Below are 17703 nucleotides of genomic sequence, written 5' to 3' on the forward strand. Positions count from 1 at the left end.
CGAGCCTCGCCGCGCAGCGCCGAGCCGAGCCGAGCCGGTGCTCCGCCTTCCCCCCTCCCCGGCTGCCGGTGTCGGTGCCGCTCCCGGTGCCCGCGGCTCCCGGTGCCCCGGCGGCTCCCGGTGCCCGGCGCTCCCGTCCCGCCCGTCTCCCATTGGCGGCGGCCGGTCCCGCCCCGCCCCGCTCCCCCGCCGGGCGGGTATAAACGGGCGCGGCGGGGCGGGCGAGCGGCAGCGGCGGGGCCGTGCCGGGCCCGGGATCGGGACCGGGATGGAGCCGGGGCTGGAGCGCTGGGCGCACGGCGCGCTGTGGGCGGCGCTGGCCGGCAGCCTGGCGCTGCGGGCGGCGCGGCGGGCGCCGGGGCCGGGCCGGGGGCTGGGGCCGCCGCTGGGCCGGGGGCTGGTGCTGCCGCTGGCGCTGCTGGCCGCGCTGCAGAGCCTGTGCCGCGCCTGGCTGCCGCTGCCCCTGGGGCTGGCCCTGGCCGCCGCCGCCGCCGGGCTGCTGCTGTGGCGGGCGGCGCCCCGCGGGCTGCTGCCGGTGGCGGGCAGAGCCGTCCTTGTCACAGGTGAGTGCGGGGACACGGCCTCTACGCCCCGACGGCACCGCCTGGGCTCGGCGGGGAGCGGAGTGGGGTGTCCCGCAGGCACCGGGACGCCGCTGACAGCGGGGTCCCGCTGGAGACCAACCACCGCTGCCAGCGCATCCTTCATCCTCTTCCACGTCCAAGCAGAACCGGCCAGGCTGCATCTGCCCCGCGAAGCGGGGAGTTGCAATGGCCCCTCGAGTGTTGACCACTAGTTGCAGCACGATGCCGAGAGCTGCTTCCTCTGGAAACCCCGAGATTAGATGGGACAGAGCGGGAGCGCTGGCTTGAGACCCCTTCAGCCGGCCCAAGGGCTTCCCTTTCCTCTCCTCCCCTTCCCTTCCTCCCCTCTGGAGTTGTACTTGTTCTTGGAAAGGTTCTCATAGCATCTCTAGAGGCTTCAGCAGAGCTGGTTACTCAGCACTGAGCATCACTGCTCTGTCCAGGGAGGTGCTGGTGACGAGGTCCTCCACTGTGTGGGTATCCTTGGGAAATGCTGCCCAGCTGCTGCCTGCCTCCTCTTTGGGCTGCCTGGTCCAGAGCTCCTCTGTGGTCCTCTTTAGAGAATGTGCTGTGCTCCCAAGTCTTGCACAGCTCTGGCTTGCTGGCTGAAGCTCTTTAGGGTATCTTGGTATATACATGGTTTCTCACTCTTTCGTCCTGGCAGTGGAAGTGGAAGATGAGAGCCAGGCTCAGCAGTGCTTTCTGTGAGGAGAGATGAGGAGGAAGTGCTGGAGCTGGGGTGGTTTTTGCTCCAGGTGTGCCCGGAAGGTGCTGCTGGCTCCACATGGATGCAGTGAGGAGGGAAATTTGTGGGCATGACCTTGGCAGTGCTCCCAAGGACAGGAGCCTGCATCCTGGTGGGGATGTCTGGGCTGGGCTTGGAGGTGCTGAAGCAGGAGAAGGCAGTTTGCTTGTTTCCTAGAAAATTAAGGCAAGACCTGGGTCTCCCTTTCAGCTTGAAGGGTCCTGTGGCACCAGTGGGAAGTGCAGGGAATCCTCTCTGGAGGAGGAAGATCAGAGGAGCAAGGCAGTGGATGAATGAATGATTCAACTGAGTGAAGGTCAGGGCTGCAGCAGGGTAGTGAAGGTCAGGGCTGCAGCAGGGTAGGGCTGCCTGGGGAGGATGTCTGACAGCCATGCGCTCACAGGTGCCCTGTGGCACACCGGCTCTGGCAGCCCTGGCTCCCTGGCATTGCCTGTATAATTAGTGAGTCAGTGACTGGAACAAGGTGTTCTTGCCCCAGTGCGTTGAGGTGCCACCTCTGCAGCTCTGATGTGTTTGCTCTTGGCTGTAAATACTTTGTGGTTTTACAGGTTCGAGGCGCAGCCCGCAGTGCGGGATCGGTGTTTCCGTACTGCTGCTCTGGCAAGTGCCTGCCAAGGGGCAGATGCGAGGGCTGTTCTGCTGGGGATGGCATCCCTCACTTGAGCATTTGCATAGTAATTAGGCTGATTCTTTTGCGGATTAATTCCAGGCAACTAGGTATTGAGTAGCTGCTCATGTCTCTTGTGGGAACAGCCGGGAAGGATCACCTCTGGGGGAAAGGCAGCCTGACCTTCCTCCTCTTGCCAATGGGGCGCAAAGCCTGGCAGAGCAAGCAGCATGGGCATGGGTGACTGGCAATGCTGGGCCTCATTGAAGGTGTGCGAGGTCAGGGACAGAACTTCTGCCATGATGTGTGTTGTGCTGGACCTTGCAGATGGACTGAGAAATGGCACAAAGTCCCCTCTCTGTGGAGCAGTGCAGGTCTCAGCCTGAAAATCTTTGGGCATCATTTCCTTCTATACACATCTTGGCTGCTGTCTTAATCCTGCAGCAGGTTCAGTGATGCTTATGTGGGGCAAGGTAAGGTGTCTGCAGTGCTGCTCTATTTCCCAGATGATGAGTTCTGCTCTTCCAGCTGCCCACTCTACCCAGGAACAACCCTAAGTTGAGCTCTGCATGTGATGCTCCAGCCCCATGCGCTGGTCCGGACATTGCTGGCTAAATAAAACTTAGTTATGGGAGAGATTGAAGGAAAACTAACTGCAAGTCAGTGGGAAAATAGCAGAGCTGCTGCAGAGCAAAGCTGCTGACCCTGTGGTAGCAGCAGGGACTGGGAAGTTGTGGCGTTTCCCATCTGTTGCAGGTTTGCATGTTGACTGTTGCACGTGGGACTGGGATTTGGCTGGAGCAGGGATGGGCAGCTGCCTTCTGCTAGAGGGGAGCAAGGGATGCTGTGCTTTCCCATGGTGCATCCCCTGGGCTAGCAAAGTAAGTGGTCACTAGTCCCTGCTGAGCTGTGTTTTTCTGGGGCTTCTGTGACCTTGGGGCTTCTGTTCTGCATCCCAATTGTCCAGCTTCTCCAGGAGCATTGCTCCAGTGGATGCAGCCTGGCTGGGGGCAGAGGGTGAGGAAAGTGTTAATCCTGTTTTTCCTAGGGGATGTAACATCTGTTTTCAAGGAGGAGGAGAATGCCCTCCTGTGCAGCCAGGGGCTGGGAGAGGTCAGCCCCAGGAGGATGGTGGGGATGAGGAGGGGAGCGGAGATCAGCTGCTTGGCCTGGGCTGGGAGGGAGACAGCAGCCATCTCCGTGCCTCCCTTAGTTTGCTGTCCTGAGCCTGCCCTTGCCTTAAAGATGAGCCCACACCTGGCACAGTCTGTGGCCAAACTTGGAAAACGACCCCAACATACCTGCAGCGTGGGCAGGGTTGGTATGGGCAGCTCCCTGACCAGAGCCTGATCCAGCACTGGGAAGCTGCAAGGCAGCCAGCGCTGGAATCCCTCACCACAGTGTGTGACAGGGCACTCCAGGGTGCTGGTGCTGCTGGCTGGCACCTGTGGGCCAGTAGTGCCAGTGGCTCTCTGAGAGCTGCTGCTTGCTTCAAACATCAAATGGCCGGTTTGTGTGTGCATCCCCCTTCCCAAATGTGAAGCGGCGCTGCTGGGTGTTCTTAGGGCCACTGGATTCCTCAGAGCTGTGTGGGCAAAGAGGAGGGGTGTTATATCCCATACTTCCTCCCACTGGGAATTGGTACAAAAAGCAGCCCAGCCTCTGGAGCCTGGGCAGGGGTGATGGTCGGTGAGAGCAGTTTTGGAGGGAGGTGATGAGCTGCCATTTCTTGGCCTCTCCAGATTCAGGCTGGCAGTGCTTTGTGCAAGGTTGGGCTTTGACTGGGTGTGTTTAGACATGAACCTAGACCATCCTTTGGTTCCTGTGGTCTTAGCAGATGCCTGTGGAATTCAGTGAGTCTATTCAAACCATCCAACACAACTGGGTGCCTGGAGGTGGTGGAGGGATTGCCAGGAGCATCCCGGGGCTCCGCTGAGCAGGTGGAGAAGCCTCGCTCTGTTGTGTAGCTCTGCCATGTGTGACTGTGTGGGGTGGTCCTTTGGACAGTAGCCAGTTGCCTGATTTAGTGCAGATCCTTGGAAAGCACCAAATGCAAACCAGCCCATAAGAATCTGCCTGCCTGCAGGGCTTTGCCAGAGCAGAGGGAGGACAGGAGTTATGTTACAAGGTATTGGTTCATATGTTTCAGCTTGGATGGAAAGTTGAAAATAGTGAATTGTGTTCTGTCTACAATGATGGTACCAGAATCAGCTCTCCAGTGACCCCAAACATCAGGATGGCTGCCTGAGAGAAGCAGTGTAGGTCTCTTGTAGCCTTGCTCTTCCTTGGTGCAGCCTAGGAGCACCTGCAGATTGGTCTGTCTTCCAACAAATCATCTCTGTGAGCAAAATTAGTTAGTAAGTCAGGCTGCCCAGACCCAAACCTGCTCTGTCCTCTCTTCTCCTTCCTGGCTGCAGGCAAAGTGTGGTTTTCCTGGTGAAGCGTTCCTGTTACAATTGCATGCCCCATTAACAATCTGAAATGGGTCAGAGCTTCAGATCGTGTTCAAGGTTAACAGAGGCTTTGCAACTTGCAGTGTTTCATTATTTCCCATGGACTCCACAGATGTTGAAGCATCTGCTGGCTGCAGCAGGACTGAGTGATTCAATCCAGATGTTGGGACTCTTGCTTTCTGCCACGAAGGTAAATCACTTTGTGTGGTAAAAAAGCAGCGTTGCTCCCGTCTGGACTTTGATGTTGTCTTAGATCTATTTCCCAGCTAAACAAGGTGACGGAGAAATGCCGGTGTCAAGGATTCAGGGCTGGCTCTGGGGTGGGCACCTCTGCACCACGGCATGGCTGGAGCACCTGCACAGCACTCTCCCAGCTCGTGTTTGGTGCTGAGCGTGCCAGCAGCACTGCTGTGAGAAATGCTTAGTGCAAAAGTGCTGCAGCTCTCCATAGGTGACTTCCACTCTCCTTCTGGAGCCAGTGGTACAGCTCAGAGGTACCTGGGATCTTTCCCCAGCCTAAGGGCAGGGGGCTGGAACTAGGTGCTTTTTCAGGTCCCTGCCAAACCAAACGATTCTGTGATTCTATAAGTGAAGGCTGAAAATCAGCTTATTCCCTGAAATTGCTCTGATTTTTCCAGAATCTATTAAAAATTAACAGCAGAGGCAGCTGCTGCCTCCAAGCTGAGGGGTGGGACAGGACCAAAATCGAACACCCAAACTCCAGCCCTGGTGTACAAGCAATTCCTGGTATACTTGAAATTTAAAAAAAAAAAAGGCAACATTTAACTATAGTTATAGGGTTTGCTGCTGGCTTTTGGGAACAGAGCAAGAAAGCTGCTTTTTCTGCCTCTATCTGCAGGGCTGAAGCTCTCCCCCGGCTTTGTCAGCAGCCCTCCATGGATTTAGGATTCTTCTTTCCCACGTGAGGTTTTTTCAGAAATAGATACCTACCCCTGCTCACCGCAGGCATGTGGATAGATACGCTCAGCTTTTTCTCACTTATCTATAAAATAAGCACTTTCGAAGCCTACTAATGACACAGACCTGTTGAGGTGGGAGTTTTTAGCACCGTTAACCAAAAATGATGAGCACAGCTAATCAGGAGGAAAAACACATTGAGGTTTCATACTGTGGGAGACTGGAGCTGGTAGAGAAACCCAAGCTGGCTTGATTAGCCTCGGGGTTATGCAGGGACATGAGAGCAACAAAGCAAAGGCTTCCCTGCTGAAATGAGATTGTCAGATGGGAACGGATGCTTTCGGAAGGAGAGAAGTGTAGGCAGTTGCTGCCCTCTAGTCCAATGAGCAGCACATTTTTAATGAGGTCTGGGATTGGGTTACCCACTGTTGAGTCTAGCTCCCCTCAAGCCAGGATCTGGTTACAGAAGAGCCGGTTGCTGCTTTTACTACTGGGAGCACAGCACAGGGCTGGTGGACTTGCCCAGCCGGAGTTTCGTTTGAGGGGGCTCTTCAAGGTGTTTCCACCAAATCTTTGCCTGCTCCACATAGTCTTCTTTCAGTGCTGGTCTAAAACTCCCTCTGGCTGCAGGGTTTTCATACCTCTTCACCTCCTGATGTCACCTCAGATATGAGGTGGAGCATCTCAGAGTGCCGTGGAGCCTCCAAGGCCCTGTTGGATGGGTCTTGGAGCAATTTGGGCTAGTGGAAAATGTCCCTGCCCATGGCAGTGGTGTTGGAACTCAATGGAAAATGCTCAGATTTTCTATGATAAGTTGGAAAAATTGGCCTCATGCTGTCAGTGCATTGCTACAGGTATAGTTTAGGGTATTTTATTTTTAACCTCCCCAGCACATGTCTGTTACCTCCTTTCCTGCTCCCCTCAGTTGCTGCGGCATATCCACCATCTCCCATTCCTCTGTCTCAGCTTGTGTGTGCCTGCATGTGCAACGTATCACTTCTGCTTCCTTCTCCCCTGGAGAGCTGCCAGCCCCTGAGCTTTATCAGCCTTCCCCTTGGGAGCTGGCTTCCCTGTCACACATAGCACTGTCCTGGGATTTGCCGGCTCTAAGGCTGTAATCTTGAAAAGCAGTTTTTGGCTTTACAAGCTTTTCAGCGGCGCTTCCTCTTGCTGGGTGGTTGACCCTGTGGAGCCAGATGGAGAGTGACTCCCAGGCAGGCTGGGAACAGAGAGAAGGGATGGCTGGAAAGCTCAGGTATCTGCTCTGATGTCTTCTGTGGCAGCTTTGAAAGAGCTTCTGGTCTCTCAGAATCACAGAAGCTCTGAATGGTTTGGGTTGAAAAAGACTTTAAAAACCATCTTGTTCCCCTGCCATGGGCAGGGACACATTCTACAAGACCAGGTTGCTCCAAACCACATCCCACCTGGCCTTGAACACTTCCAGGGATGGGGCAGCTGCAGCTTCTCTGGGTTACCAGGGCCTCATTCTGCCATGAGTAACTCACTGTGACAAATGTTTGTTCCTCTCTAGGGTCCTGGTTACCAGGTGGGAATAAGTTCCAACGTGGGGTGTGGAACCATCCCAGGATGAATTCTGTCCTGCTCTTTCAGCTGTTGTGCCTAAGCTGGAGGACATGTGTGGGTGCTGCCCTGGCATTGCCTGGGTCAGTGCAACTATGTCCAAGCACATCATCCTGGAGAGCCACCTTCATGTATTTTGGGAAAAATGCACCAAAGTAGTCTTATGATACTCAAATTCTTACTCTTAAGAGCTGGTGAGAGCTGCAGGTGAAGAGTAAGGAGAGGACAACTTGAGCTTTACACGAAAAGGGCAGGTGGCTTCAGGTCATCATGAGGCACAGCTCTGAGCCTGGGGGCTTAAACAGCTCAATGTATTTGAAAAGCTGTCTTGGCAGAAGCTCAGTTGGTGTTTGCTCAAGTGTTTTGCTCTGTTTCTAAAATAATAATAATAATAAAAAAAAAGTTCCCTGCTTCACATGGATCTGGAAGCTGCAAAATGAAATAGCTGGTGCAGCTGTAGAGACCATCATGACGTGGGAATGGGCAGGGCTTGCACCACTTCTGCTTTCTTGGGATTGTGGCATGTGATAGGAGTTTGCTCTGTGACAAGGAGAGTGGTGAGATGGCATCTTAAAAGCGAACAAATATCTCATCAGCAATATACCCCTGAACAGGTAGTGCTCCGCTGAAACTGCCATAGCCTTGTTGGGGTGCTGCAAACTCTGCGATGCTTAACATGGTGCTCCCCTGGGCTTGCTCTGACCCACTGCCTGAGGCAGAACTGTCCCAGCACGGCTTTGTCCCTGCTGGCATCACTTGTGACTTGTCTACAGAGCTGTCTGGGTGGCACTTCAAAGCTCTCCCATGGCTGACCTGTCCCACCATGTGATTAGAGGTTCTCCTGGTCATGCCATGGCTGTGGTGCTTTGCTGTCCTGGCTAGAAACACCTCCCCTGAGATGTCCCTGGGTGGTGATGGCTCATTTTGGTCCACGTAAGAAGAGCTGTTTTTCCCTTCAGCTGCCTGTGGATGGATTAGCCCTGCCTGTAGCAGACCTTAGGCATGTTAGCACACAGGAGGGATGGACATGGGGCTTGGCTGGTGGTTCTCCAGCCTGCTGGTAGTCCCTGGAGAGCCCTTTTGCAGACTAGAGGTGCCCACTAAGCAGGTGCCCCAGCCATGGCTTTATTGCCACCTCATTCCCCAGGAGCAAGATCTTCACTGTCACATTCCAGATGTAGCTGGTAGAGCTTTCTGGCTTCTCAGCCTGGCTCTTACCCAGCCTCTCCCTCTCCAGGAGCCCAGGTGGATGTGTAGCAGTGCCAGCTTGCCATTGGCGCTGATCTTGAGTGATCTGGTCTAGTTGTCTCTGGGACATGGGTGTCCTTCCCAGTGACAGCTCTTCCTGATGGATTGTTTTTGGGGCTTGTCGGCTCCACGTTCCCAGTTCACCATGTTCCCTTTGAAGGTGATTATGCCCGGCTCATGCCACAGCTCTTCATGACTTCCTCTTCTCAAAGGACATCCATCCATCCATCCCAGGTTAGCTCTGATGTACAGCCTGTGCCAGGTGATGTCTGTGCTGCTGTCTTCTCTCGCTTATCCCTGCCTGCTGGAAGATCAAATTCTTGCCTGTGAGAGCCTCTCTGCTCCTTTTGGGGAGAGGATCTCCCCTCGGTGGAGACAGCAGCCGCCGGAAGATGCCATCCAGCCCCGGGGTGCGGTGAGCGGCTGCTTCTAAGAAACTCCTGTGCTCTCTTTCTGCGAAGTGTTGCAGCACTGCTGGAGGTGGCACTTCCTCCCCCCACCTGTCAGCTTGCGAGCCCAGGGTCACTGCTCACCGGCAGCAGCATCACTGCCATGCCAGCGCTGGGTTAATTCCCGGGTGCCAGCCTCTTTGAGCATCCCACCAGGCACTGGCCGTGCATTGTGGGGCGCGGCTGGGCTCACTCCTGTCCTGCTGTCCCTGGGCACTAACGATCCTGTGCTCATGAGCCCCACGGGTGGCAAGCAGCATCTGCTGCTCGCAGCTTTGGTCGGGGATAAGGCGTCTGGATGGCTTTTAGTGACAGTGATGGGGAGGGTGGGGGTGACGTCTGACACTTTTTTTATTGCCCAGCTGCTTTTGTGATATCGAGTCCCCAGTAGGGATGCACCAGTAAAGCTCCTGAGAAATGGCCTTTAATCTAGAAGCTGTGGGTGCATTCACACTGGCCTGGGGGCTCCTCGTCATCTCTGTCTGGTTTCCTTGGTTGTCTAGGCAGAAAATCAGATTTCCCCCCTTCTCTTTGTTAAGTGGGAGATAACTTCCCGGGTGGAGGTGCTGACTGTGAGGCCCCGGAACACCTGGCTAATCCATTGTAATTCATACCATCTGGCTATTGTCCCCGGCACAGGGAGGGGTAGGTCACCCATGTACCCCCTGCCATGGGCATTCCGAGCTTTGCCTTCTGTCATGGATCTCCTTGTGGGGCTGAGGGTTTGTCTGAGCCCTGCTCTGACCCACAGGACCTGTTGGAGGGATGTGTCTATCCTGGGCTGTGGGAGCCATCAGCAATCTCCCTCCAGCTGCCTGTGTCATGCAGGGGGTGGTCCTAGGGGAGCAGGGGCAGTGTGTGCCTCCCTTTGGCTCAGGTCCTGTTCAGGAAGGAGGCTGAGGCTTTGCAGGGATGCCCACCCAGGCTGCTTGGGTGGGGGACTCCTGCATTATCCACTCATAGGGATTTGGGGATGGGATTTGGGTCATCCCTAAAGGTATCTTCTGGCTTTAATTTAATTTAATTAGGCTTGTGGCTTCCTGAACCCCAGTGCTGAGGACCCGCAGCAGCATCACCGGGGCTGCTGCCACCCCAGCACCATCTGCCTGTGCCTGGGCATGAGGGCTGCTCCCATGGGGAGTGAGGACGTGGCATGCCATGCAAGCCACTGGTGGGGGTGGTGTTTCCTGTGGACAGTGATGACACTGGATAGGTTGGGGGCTGTCCCTTCCCCGCCCCACTCCCCCAGCAGTACCTTGGGTGTGGGCAGGTGGTGGCTGATGCCTGGATGGGGATGCCAGGGTTGGTGTGTGGCTATGGTGGCCCAGCTGCTGTGGAGACAGGTGCTCCTCCCTTCCCTCTCCCGTGCCCTGCCAAGAATTTGTTCCCTCTTGCCCAGGGCTGACATCATCCCTTTATCACCCCTTGCTCCAAATGTGTGTAGCATCCGGAAGGTGTTGGCCACAGAGCCTTGCCCTGCCCACGCAGGATTTTGCTGGGTATTTTATCCCGCCTGCACCTGCACTGTGCAAGGACCTCCTCCTTGAGTTCTTTTGGGGGACTGCCATCCCCTCTGATGGCACCATCCCCAGTTGATGCCACCTTGCCCTGTGCTTCTGCATCCATGAGGTGCCCACACTCCAAGGATGGAGCTGAGATGAACAGCTGAGCTGGGATCAGTGCCTGCTCAGGCACCCAGCTGAGCCTCCCTCAGTGCTGCCCGGTGAAATCCCATACCGTGCCTGGAAAAGCTGGATCCACGGTGGCAGCGAATCCTGTCGGAGCCAGGCCATGTCTAGCTTGGCATCCCAGGCAGGGTTTGAGGTTGAACCTATGGAAATGAGTGGCTCAGCACGTTGATCCATTCAGCCTTGGTGCCCCAGCTCCCCCCGTTGATGGTGTCCTTGAGCCTAGTGACAGCTCCATTTTGGCAAGGCCTCTCAGGCAGGGTGGTGGGACACACTGCCCTAAAGCTCTGGGGAGATGGGACTGATGTCCTGGGATTTGGGGAGCAGCAGGGGGCACCCAGGCAAGGGCCTGCAGAGCTGATGGGGGTGGAGGGTGTGATGCCCTCAGTGTCCAATGCGGCTGGCAAGCTCCCAGTGGGTGGAAGATGGAGCATCTTCAAGGGCTGCCTCCAGCTGCCTTGCTGCCAGGTGCCTGGACCACTGCAGTGACCACACTGCTAGGGTGACCGTGGGGGAGCTGGTCCATCACAGGGGTGCTCAGCCCTGGGGCAATCCCTCTTCAGCTTCCAGGGTCTGCTGCTGTACCCACCAGGCTCTGGGCAGTTTTGCAGCCACACGGGAATTCTTCAGCCAAGCTGTGCTTCTCACTGCTTAGGTTTTTGTTGGCCCTCACCTGTTGTGCGTGGTTCAGGGATGAGGATGCAGAGGTCATGAGGATGCACAGCTTGTGGCTCAGGGATGAGGGTGCCCAGTTGATGGCTCACGGATCAGGATGTACACAGACAGCTCATGGCTTGAGGATGAAGATGCTTGGCTTGTAGCTCAGAGCTTAAGCTGCCCAGCTTGCAGTTCCACAGCTCCAGAATGAGGCTGCACAGCTCACAGATGAGGACTCTCAGCTCGTAGCTTGGGAAGGGAAGTCACTCCTAGGCTGCACTGGGGTGAGCACTGCAGCCCTGTGCCACCAGCCCCGTGTCATGTACCGTGCCAGCAGTGGGGCAGGGTTGTGGTACAGCAGCTCCCGGGTCGCAACTGTGTTATTGACCCTCTCCTCCAATGAGAAACCTGTAGCACTGATTTTGAGCGTGTGTGTGGTGGCCTTGGCGCTGTGGCAGGAGAGCAGGGTGAATACCTGAGACAGTAAAATGTCAGAGCGTGCCATGCCTGACTCACCTGAAAGAAATGTGTCCACATCAAAGCGGCACTGCAGCTTCAGCTGGCTCCTGGCAGCGAGGAAGCACGAGCGGTGCAGGCTGGCTGGGAGCTGCCCAGCTGGCACAGCTCAGCCCCGGCAGTGGCTCTGCTGTCACTGGTGAGGAGCAGCTCTGGACAATGGACGCAAGATGCTGTGCGGTCAGTCCTCTTTGCCCTCGCCGAGTGAGCAGGAAGGCACCCCTTATGATGATGCTGGAGGCCAAACCTTTTTGCTTGCTCAAGATAAGTAAATTTGGGGCTTGTCATGCCAAAATTCTAGTGGAGGCTTGCGTCTCACTCTTTGGGGAGCCGCTGAAATGTCTGGAGCTTCTGCAAAGTCCTCAGGAATTGCTGCTGACCCGTTGCTCTGGAAAATGGCTGTCCGGCCCCTGGTGCAGGAGTTTGTCCTGGCTTGCTGAGCCTGTGGAGGGCTGCTGGATTTTGCAGCCTGGACTCAGGCTTTGCTCTTCTCCTCCTGCAGCAAAAGCCTCTGTCTGCCGGCCCAGGGTCCATAAGGATGTGATGGGAGGGCTTCAAAGTACCTGCTCTCCTCTGCTGCGCTCCCAGTGCTGGGCTCCTGCGCTTGATCTGACCACGTCTCTCCCTTCAGCACGACTGTGAAACCAGTTGGCAAGCTGGGAGCTGGGGCGGGGGGAACTGGCGCCGGCATCTCCTCGTGATGCAGCATCCTGGGAGGGCAGCGAGCCCAGCGCCAGCCTTGCTGGGGCTGCACAGACTGGACGGCTCCAGAGCTCCCGGAGGGGCCGGGCCAGTGGCAATGGCTCCTGCGCCAGCTCCAGCGTGGCCAGCAGCTCGTGTGCTGGTGGCCATGGGGAGTGAACATGGCCCTGGGCAAGCTGCCATGCTTTGGGGCCACGTGTTATGGACCCAGGGGGTTCATTGTCCCTCCCTGCACTCTCGGCCGTGCCTGAGCACAGCCGATGGGAAGCTGAGCAGCGGCGGAGACCTTAAATAACACCAGAGCATCCTCACCCTCCTGGCCCTGGGCCTCCCGCCAGCCTCCCAGGAGTTTGTTGTTTTTTTTTTTTTTTGGTATGTGTGTGAATAAATTAGAACTTCCGAAACAAACCCTCTGCCTGCCCCGCTCCACTAAGGCAAAACAAACCCTGCCTGACTTGGACAGCGTGTCGTGTTTGCTCCCTTCTTGCCAGACTTGCCTGTAAGAAGCTGGCAAACCCGGCTCTCAGTTTTTTGGGATGTTTCCTGGGGTTTTGAGAGTTGGTGATAGGAAGCTTCATGTTTGGACTGGAAGATTTTCTTGCTGGCTGCAAGGGAGCAGTGCAGGTAACCCTCCTGTCAGCTGCGTCACGGTGAATCTGTGGCCACGAGCACTTTTATTTTTAAACCTTATCTTTATTGCAGTTTTCTCCCAGACTGCTCGGAAAGGTGAAATGCACCTTATCTGTTTGTCTGCTGGCATGCACTGTTCCTGGGAAAGGGAGAGGTGGATGTGCTGTGCCAGCAGCACCTTCAGCATGCCCTGTGGACCAGGGCACTGGGGGTGATGCTGGGCAATGCCAGGGGTAAAGCTGGGGTGATGTTGAGCCAACCCGGCACATATCCATGATAAGTGTTGGGTTTTGTGTGGGAAAGGGAGGTCCCTGCAGCCCCTTCCTGACAGTTGAGCACCTCCGGGCTCTGTTATCACTCTGGCTTCTGGCCAGGGGTTTAATTACAGGTTTCTGATGCAGCAGTAGAGTAAAACTGAGCTGGGGACTGGGACAGAGAAGCTGAACTGCCACTTAGCTGGCACTCCAAGAGCGTAAGTGCACGATCCCAGCCTGGGAGTATGAAAGAGTGAGGCAGCCAGTCCTTGTGCCCAGCAACCACCCCCCACCCCACCCCTCCCAAAGGCTGGTGGAGGGGGGCTGAATCTCACGGGGTGACAGTCCCCATGGCCACTGTTGTGTCCATCCTAGGGTGGCTCCAGGTGCCACACAGAGTCTGTTTTCAGGGATGTCCTCAGGAACACCCAAAGGTGCCAGGCAGGAGGGTGCAGGGCCATGGGGCTGCCCCTGCAGTGCTCCCCTGTTAATGGTTAATGTGACTGGGCAGTGGTTATGGCACTGACTCCCCGAGCTATCAGCGCTGCCATCGGCCCCGGGAACAGCCTGTACCTTGCTGCCTTGTTTGTTTGCATCCTGGCTGCTCCACCATGGCCACTGGCCTTGTCACCGCTCTGCAACAGCCAGCTCCTGCGCGGGCTGTCCCCCAGCCACCCCGATGGTGGCTTTGTGGGTGACACTGTCACTTGTGGTGCCCCTGTTTGAGCCGAGATGGAGGAGATGAGGCTGGGACTGGGCACAGAGCACCAGTACTCTCCCGAGTGGTCCATCCTGTTTGGATGATCCCTTGAAGGATGCAGGGTAGCAGGAGCAGACCTGCTTTTTCTTCCCCTCACCCTTTTTAATCTCATGCCCCAGCCAGAGGCACCCATCAAGAGGCGACCACTGCCTTTTGACCACTTTCTGGGAGGTGAAAAGCATTCTGCAAAAGTCTCCCACTGAGCCTTATGCCAGCTCTGAATGGTGCTTGATGAAGCTTTTAGAGGCTATTTTGAGGGTTGATGGCCCCGTGTAGCTGCAGGGCTCTGGGCTGTTCCGGTGTGTTGCTGGTGCCTGCGGGTTCACCTGCACCTTAAATCAGGGAGGTGCTCCGGGCGATGGGGTGGCAGATAAAGGCAGTGTTTTCTTCCTCCCGCAAGAGAGAGAAAACAGCAGCTCCATGACCTCCGAATGCCCCCGAACAAGGTCACATCGTGGTGAGTCAGGAGCTACAGCGGTGCGGAGCCGACGTGGTCCCCAGGCAAGGGAAACATGCTGGGGTAGATGTTTGGTTCTCGGTGATGGAGAGGCAGAGCTAGGGGATCTTTGGGGGCTGGAGACAGACAATGGCTGTCACTGGCCACTGCAAGGCTCCTCCCATTTCTTTCAGGATGTGACTCGGGCTTTGGGCAGGCAACAGCCCGGCACTTGGATGTCATGGGCTTTCGGGTGTTTGCCAGCGTGCTGGACCTACAGAGTCCTGGTGCCCAGGAGCTGCGCCGGAGCTGCTCGCCGAGGCTGACGCTGCTGCAGATGGACCTGACCAAGACGGAGGACATCCAGCGTGTCCTGCAGCACATCCAGGCCCACACCAACAGCACAGGTAGGAGGAGTCTTTGGCAAGCCCACAGGGCACCACAGAACTCCCTGGGACCTCAGCCTGCAGCCAGCATGGCAGAGCCAAACCTCCATGTGTCCCCACAGGGGGTTGCATGCCTGCAGGCACCTGCGCCAACAGCCTTTGCCAAGCTCTCTTCTTGTCCCGGGGCACCCCACAATTCCCTTGCAGGACCCCCATCAGCCTGGGGAGCAGCTGGGAATCCCAGGGTGGGGCCTTCCCATTCAGGTCACCTCTTCGGGCACCCATTCCCACAGGACTCTGGGGCCTAGTGAACAACGCGGGGTTCAATGACACCATCGCCGACGCTGAGCTCTCGCCCCTGGGCAAGTTCCGCGCATGCATGGAGGTGAACTTCTTCGGCTCCCTGGAGCTCACCAAGGGGCTGCTGCCCCTGCTCCGCTCTGCCAGCGGCCGCATTGTCACCGTGAGCAGCCCTGCAGGTGAGCAGCCTCCCTCCAGCATGGCACCCTGGCACCCTCAGCCCAGGCATGGCTTGAGCATCCCCATGGTGGGGTGCAATTACCACCCCCCAGGCACTCCAACTTTCTCAGCCAGCTGAGAAACTCTAGGGTGAGCTGGGAGCATTGCTGAACCCCACAGCAGCCACCGAGACATGGGGGCTGATGACAGCTTGGTCACAACATGGCAGCAAGGCAACTCCAGCACAGCTGCCATGTGCCTCCATGGGGAATGACAGCCCTGGCTAGGGTGGGAAAAACAACTTCCTCTCTCCTGCCCATTTTTTTGCCCATTAAAACACATTAATCCTCCATTATGGATGACAATCCCAAGCTTTAGCTGGACAGGGAACAAAATCCATTTCCTTTTCCCTCACCACTTTTTTTTTTCTCCATTAAAACATTATTTTGAAGCTAATTTCAGTTGTTTTCTCAGCAAAACAAACCCAAAGCCATTTCCTTGAGCAGGGGCCAGGAACACAGCCCTACACAAGCCCTGCCCTTCCCACCCGCTCCCCTCTGTCCCTGCTGGAGCACTGGCTCACTCATTCTTCCACTTGTGCCAGGTGACATGCCCTTCCCCTGCCTGGCAGCCTATGGGGCCTCGAAGGCAGCCCTCAGCCTGCTCATGGACACCTTCCGCAGCGAGCTCCAGCCCTGGGGCATCAAAGTCAGCCTCATCCTGCCCGGCTACTACAAAACAGGTAAGAGGGTCAGTGCCTGCTCTCTGTCCGTGCCTGTGGGCAAAGGACAGGTATCCCAGGGAGGCAGAAAATGGAGCAATGGGATGAGCAGTTGGTGGTGTGAGCATGCAGCTCCTGAGCATCTCCAGCCATACCAGGACAGGGGCCGTCCTGTGGCTGTTGGTCTCTGGTGGATCGGAAACAACATCTGGATCAAGTCCTGCCAGCAGATCCCATACCACTAGGGCTGGTCAAAACAGCTCAGTCACATTTATGGTAGCAGCATCCCCACTGCAGGGAGGGTTCAGTCCAGTCTGGTCCAGCCAAGAGCCACTATGGTGCTACTACTGTGCTTCCCTCATGGCAATCTCTGCCAGGGTCTCAGCTGGACCTTCCTGTGAGGCTGGAAAGTGACGGGGGCTGCAGTCAGGGCCCACACAGCTCATGGGGACTGTTCCCTTGCAGGGACGACGTGTGACCCTGCCTTCTGGAACCTGCAGAAGCAGCAGCTGTTGGCCAGTCTGCCCCAGGAGCTGCTGCAGGCCTATGGAGAGGACTACGTGGAGGAGATCAACCAGCAGTTCATCCAGTTCATGAAGGTGGCGGTGGAGGACCTCAGCGCGGTGGTGAACAGCATCACAGACGGGCTTCTGGCTGCCAACCCAGCCGTGCGCTACTACCCAGGGCAGGGCCTTGGGATCATGTATTTCATACACCGCTACCTGCCCTATTTTGTCCGAGACTTGTTCTTGAAAGGATTCTTCATCAACCCCAAGCTGCCCCGAGCGCTGCGGCGAGAGCACCACAACGACGTGAAGAAGGCCTGACCATGGCCTGCACACGGCCTTCTCCCAGGCTTTCCAGGCACACCAGCCCCTGAGCGCGTGCAAAGCCAAAGGCACCGCCCTCCTGCACCGGGGGGAACAATCAGCACTAGACGTTGCAAACCAAATTTCTTTCCAAAATCAGGTAGATCTATTTTCTATTGTGCAAGAATCAACATTTTCTAGAGACCTTGGTTTTGTATTTTTTCTAACCGTGCACCCTCCAAGAGGCCCATCCCTGCCTGACTCAGCAGCTCTGCACCACAGGCTGGGATGTACCTCCTCAGCTACCCATCACCTTCCTTACTGCTCGCAGAGCTGTTTGTCTCCATCCCCTCTTGGCTGGGTCAGGGCTGGGACCCTGCAGCCACTGCCTCCCTGCCACTCATTACACACTCCACACGCTCCCAACGAGTGCAGGGGCCAAAACCAGGCTGCCAGTGCTGCAGAGCTCTTTATGAGATGAATTATGTGATTGTCACTTTTTAAATAAATCCATTCTTGACATTCCAGCAGGTCCTGGCTGTCTCCTTCCGCAGTGCAGTGCTGCAATGCTGCTTGGGGATGCCCGGCCCGTGGGAAAGCTGAGCTGGGTCATGGCTGGCACCGCACCGAGCACTGTGGCAGGAGCCTCGTAGGCAGCAGAAGGTGCCACAGGTACTCCCAGAAAAGGGGTCAGCCTGCCGGGAGGGATTTGTGCCCGCTCCCTGCTCCTCCCCAGCCCTATGCCAAAGGCTTTCTTTTGCTTTGCTCTGACTCTGTGGCCCTGCTGGGGCAAGGATGGAAGCGGTGACAGTGCCCCGTGTAGACAGCCCCATGCACCAGGGACAGGCCATGCAGTTCCCTAAGCTTATGGATCATTCCTGTAAGGCTGCACCCCTTAGGTGAGCAGCCAGCTGCACGCACAGACCAGGCACTGCCATGGCTTGGGCTGGAGAGAGTGCCCTGGGCCTCAGGGGGTGGTACCATCACCATGCCTGTGGTAGAAACAAGTGTCCCAACTCACACAGGAACCACACCAGGCTCCAGTACCACAACTACCAGCTTCCTTGTGACTGATGGAG

At 56.5% G+C, this 17703-nt stretch overlaps 1 protein-coding gene across 1 annotated transcript; it reads left to right on the forward strand.

The window, feature by feature from the left end:
- The first annotated feature begins 268 nt into the window (after positions 1-268).
- On the forward strand, positions 269-17154 carry HSD11B2 (hydroxysteroid 11-beta dehydrogenase 2). Its single transcript, XM_040075647.1, has 5 exons — positions 269-563; positions 14444-14656; positions 14929-15114; positions 15699-15836; positions 16281-17154. The coding sequence occupies exons 1-5, from the start codon at positions 269-271 to the stop codon at positions 16640-16642; spliced, it is 1194 nt and encodes a 397-aa protein (XP_039931581.1). The 3' UTR covers positions 16643-17154.
- The last annotated feature ends 549 nt before the right edge of the window (positions 17155-17703 follow it).

This window comes from Hirundo rustica, chromosome 11 (assembly GCF_015227805.2).
Source record: "Hirundo rustica isolate bHirRus1 chromosome 11, bHirRus1.pri.v3, whole genome shotgun sequence".
NCBI lineage: Eukaryota > Metazoa > Chordata > Aves > Passeriformes > Hirundinidae > Hirundo > Hirundo rustica.

Coding starts and splice junctions, on each gene's coding strand:
- HSD11B2 (XM_040075647.1), top strand. CDS start 269: ATGGAGCCGGGGCTGGAGCGCTGGGCGCACGGCGCGCTGTGGGCGGCG. Junction 14,657..14,928: donor GGCCCACACCAACAGCACAG/GTAGGAGGAGTC, acceptor CCATTCCCACAG/GACTCTGGGGCCTAGTGAAC. Junction 15,115..15,698: donor CACCGTGAGCAGCCCTGCAG/GTGAGCAGCCTC, acceptor CACTTGTGCCAG/GTGACATGCCCTTCCCCTGC.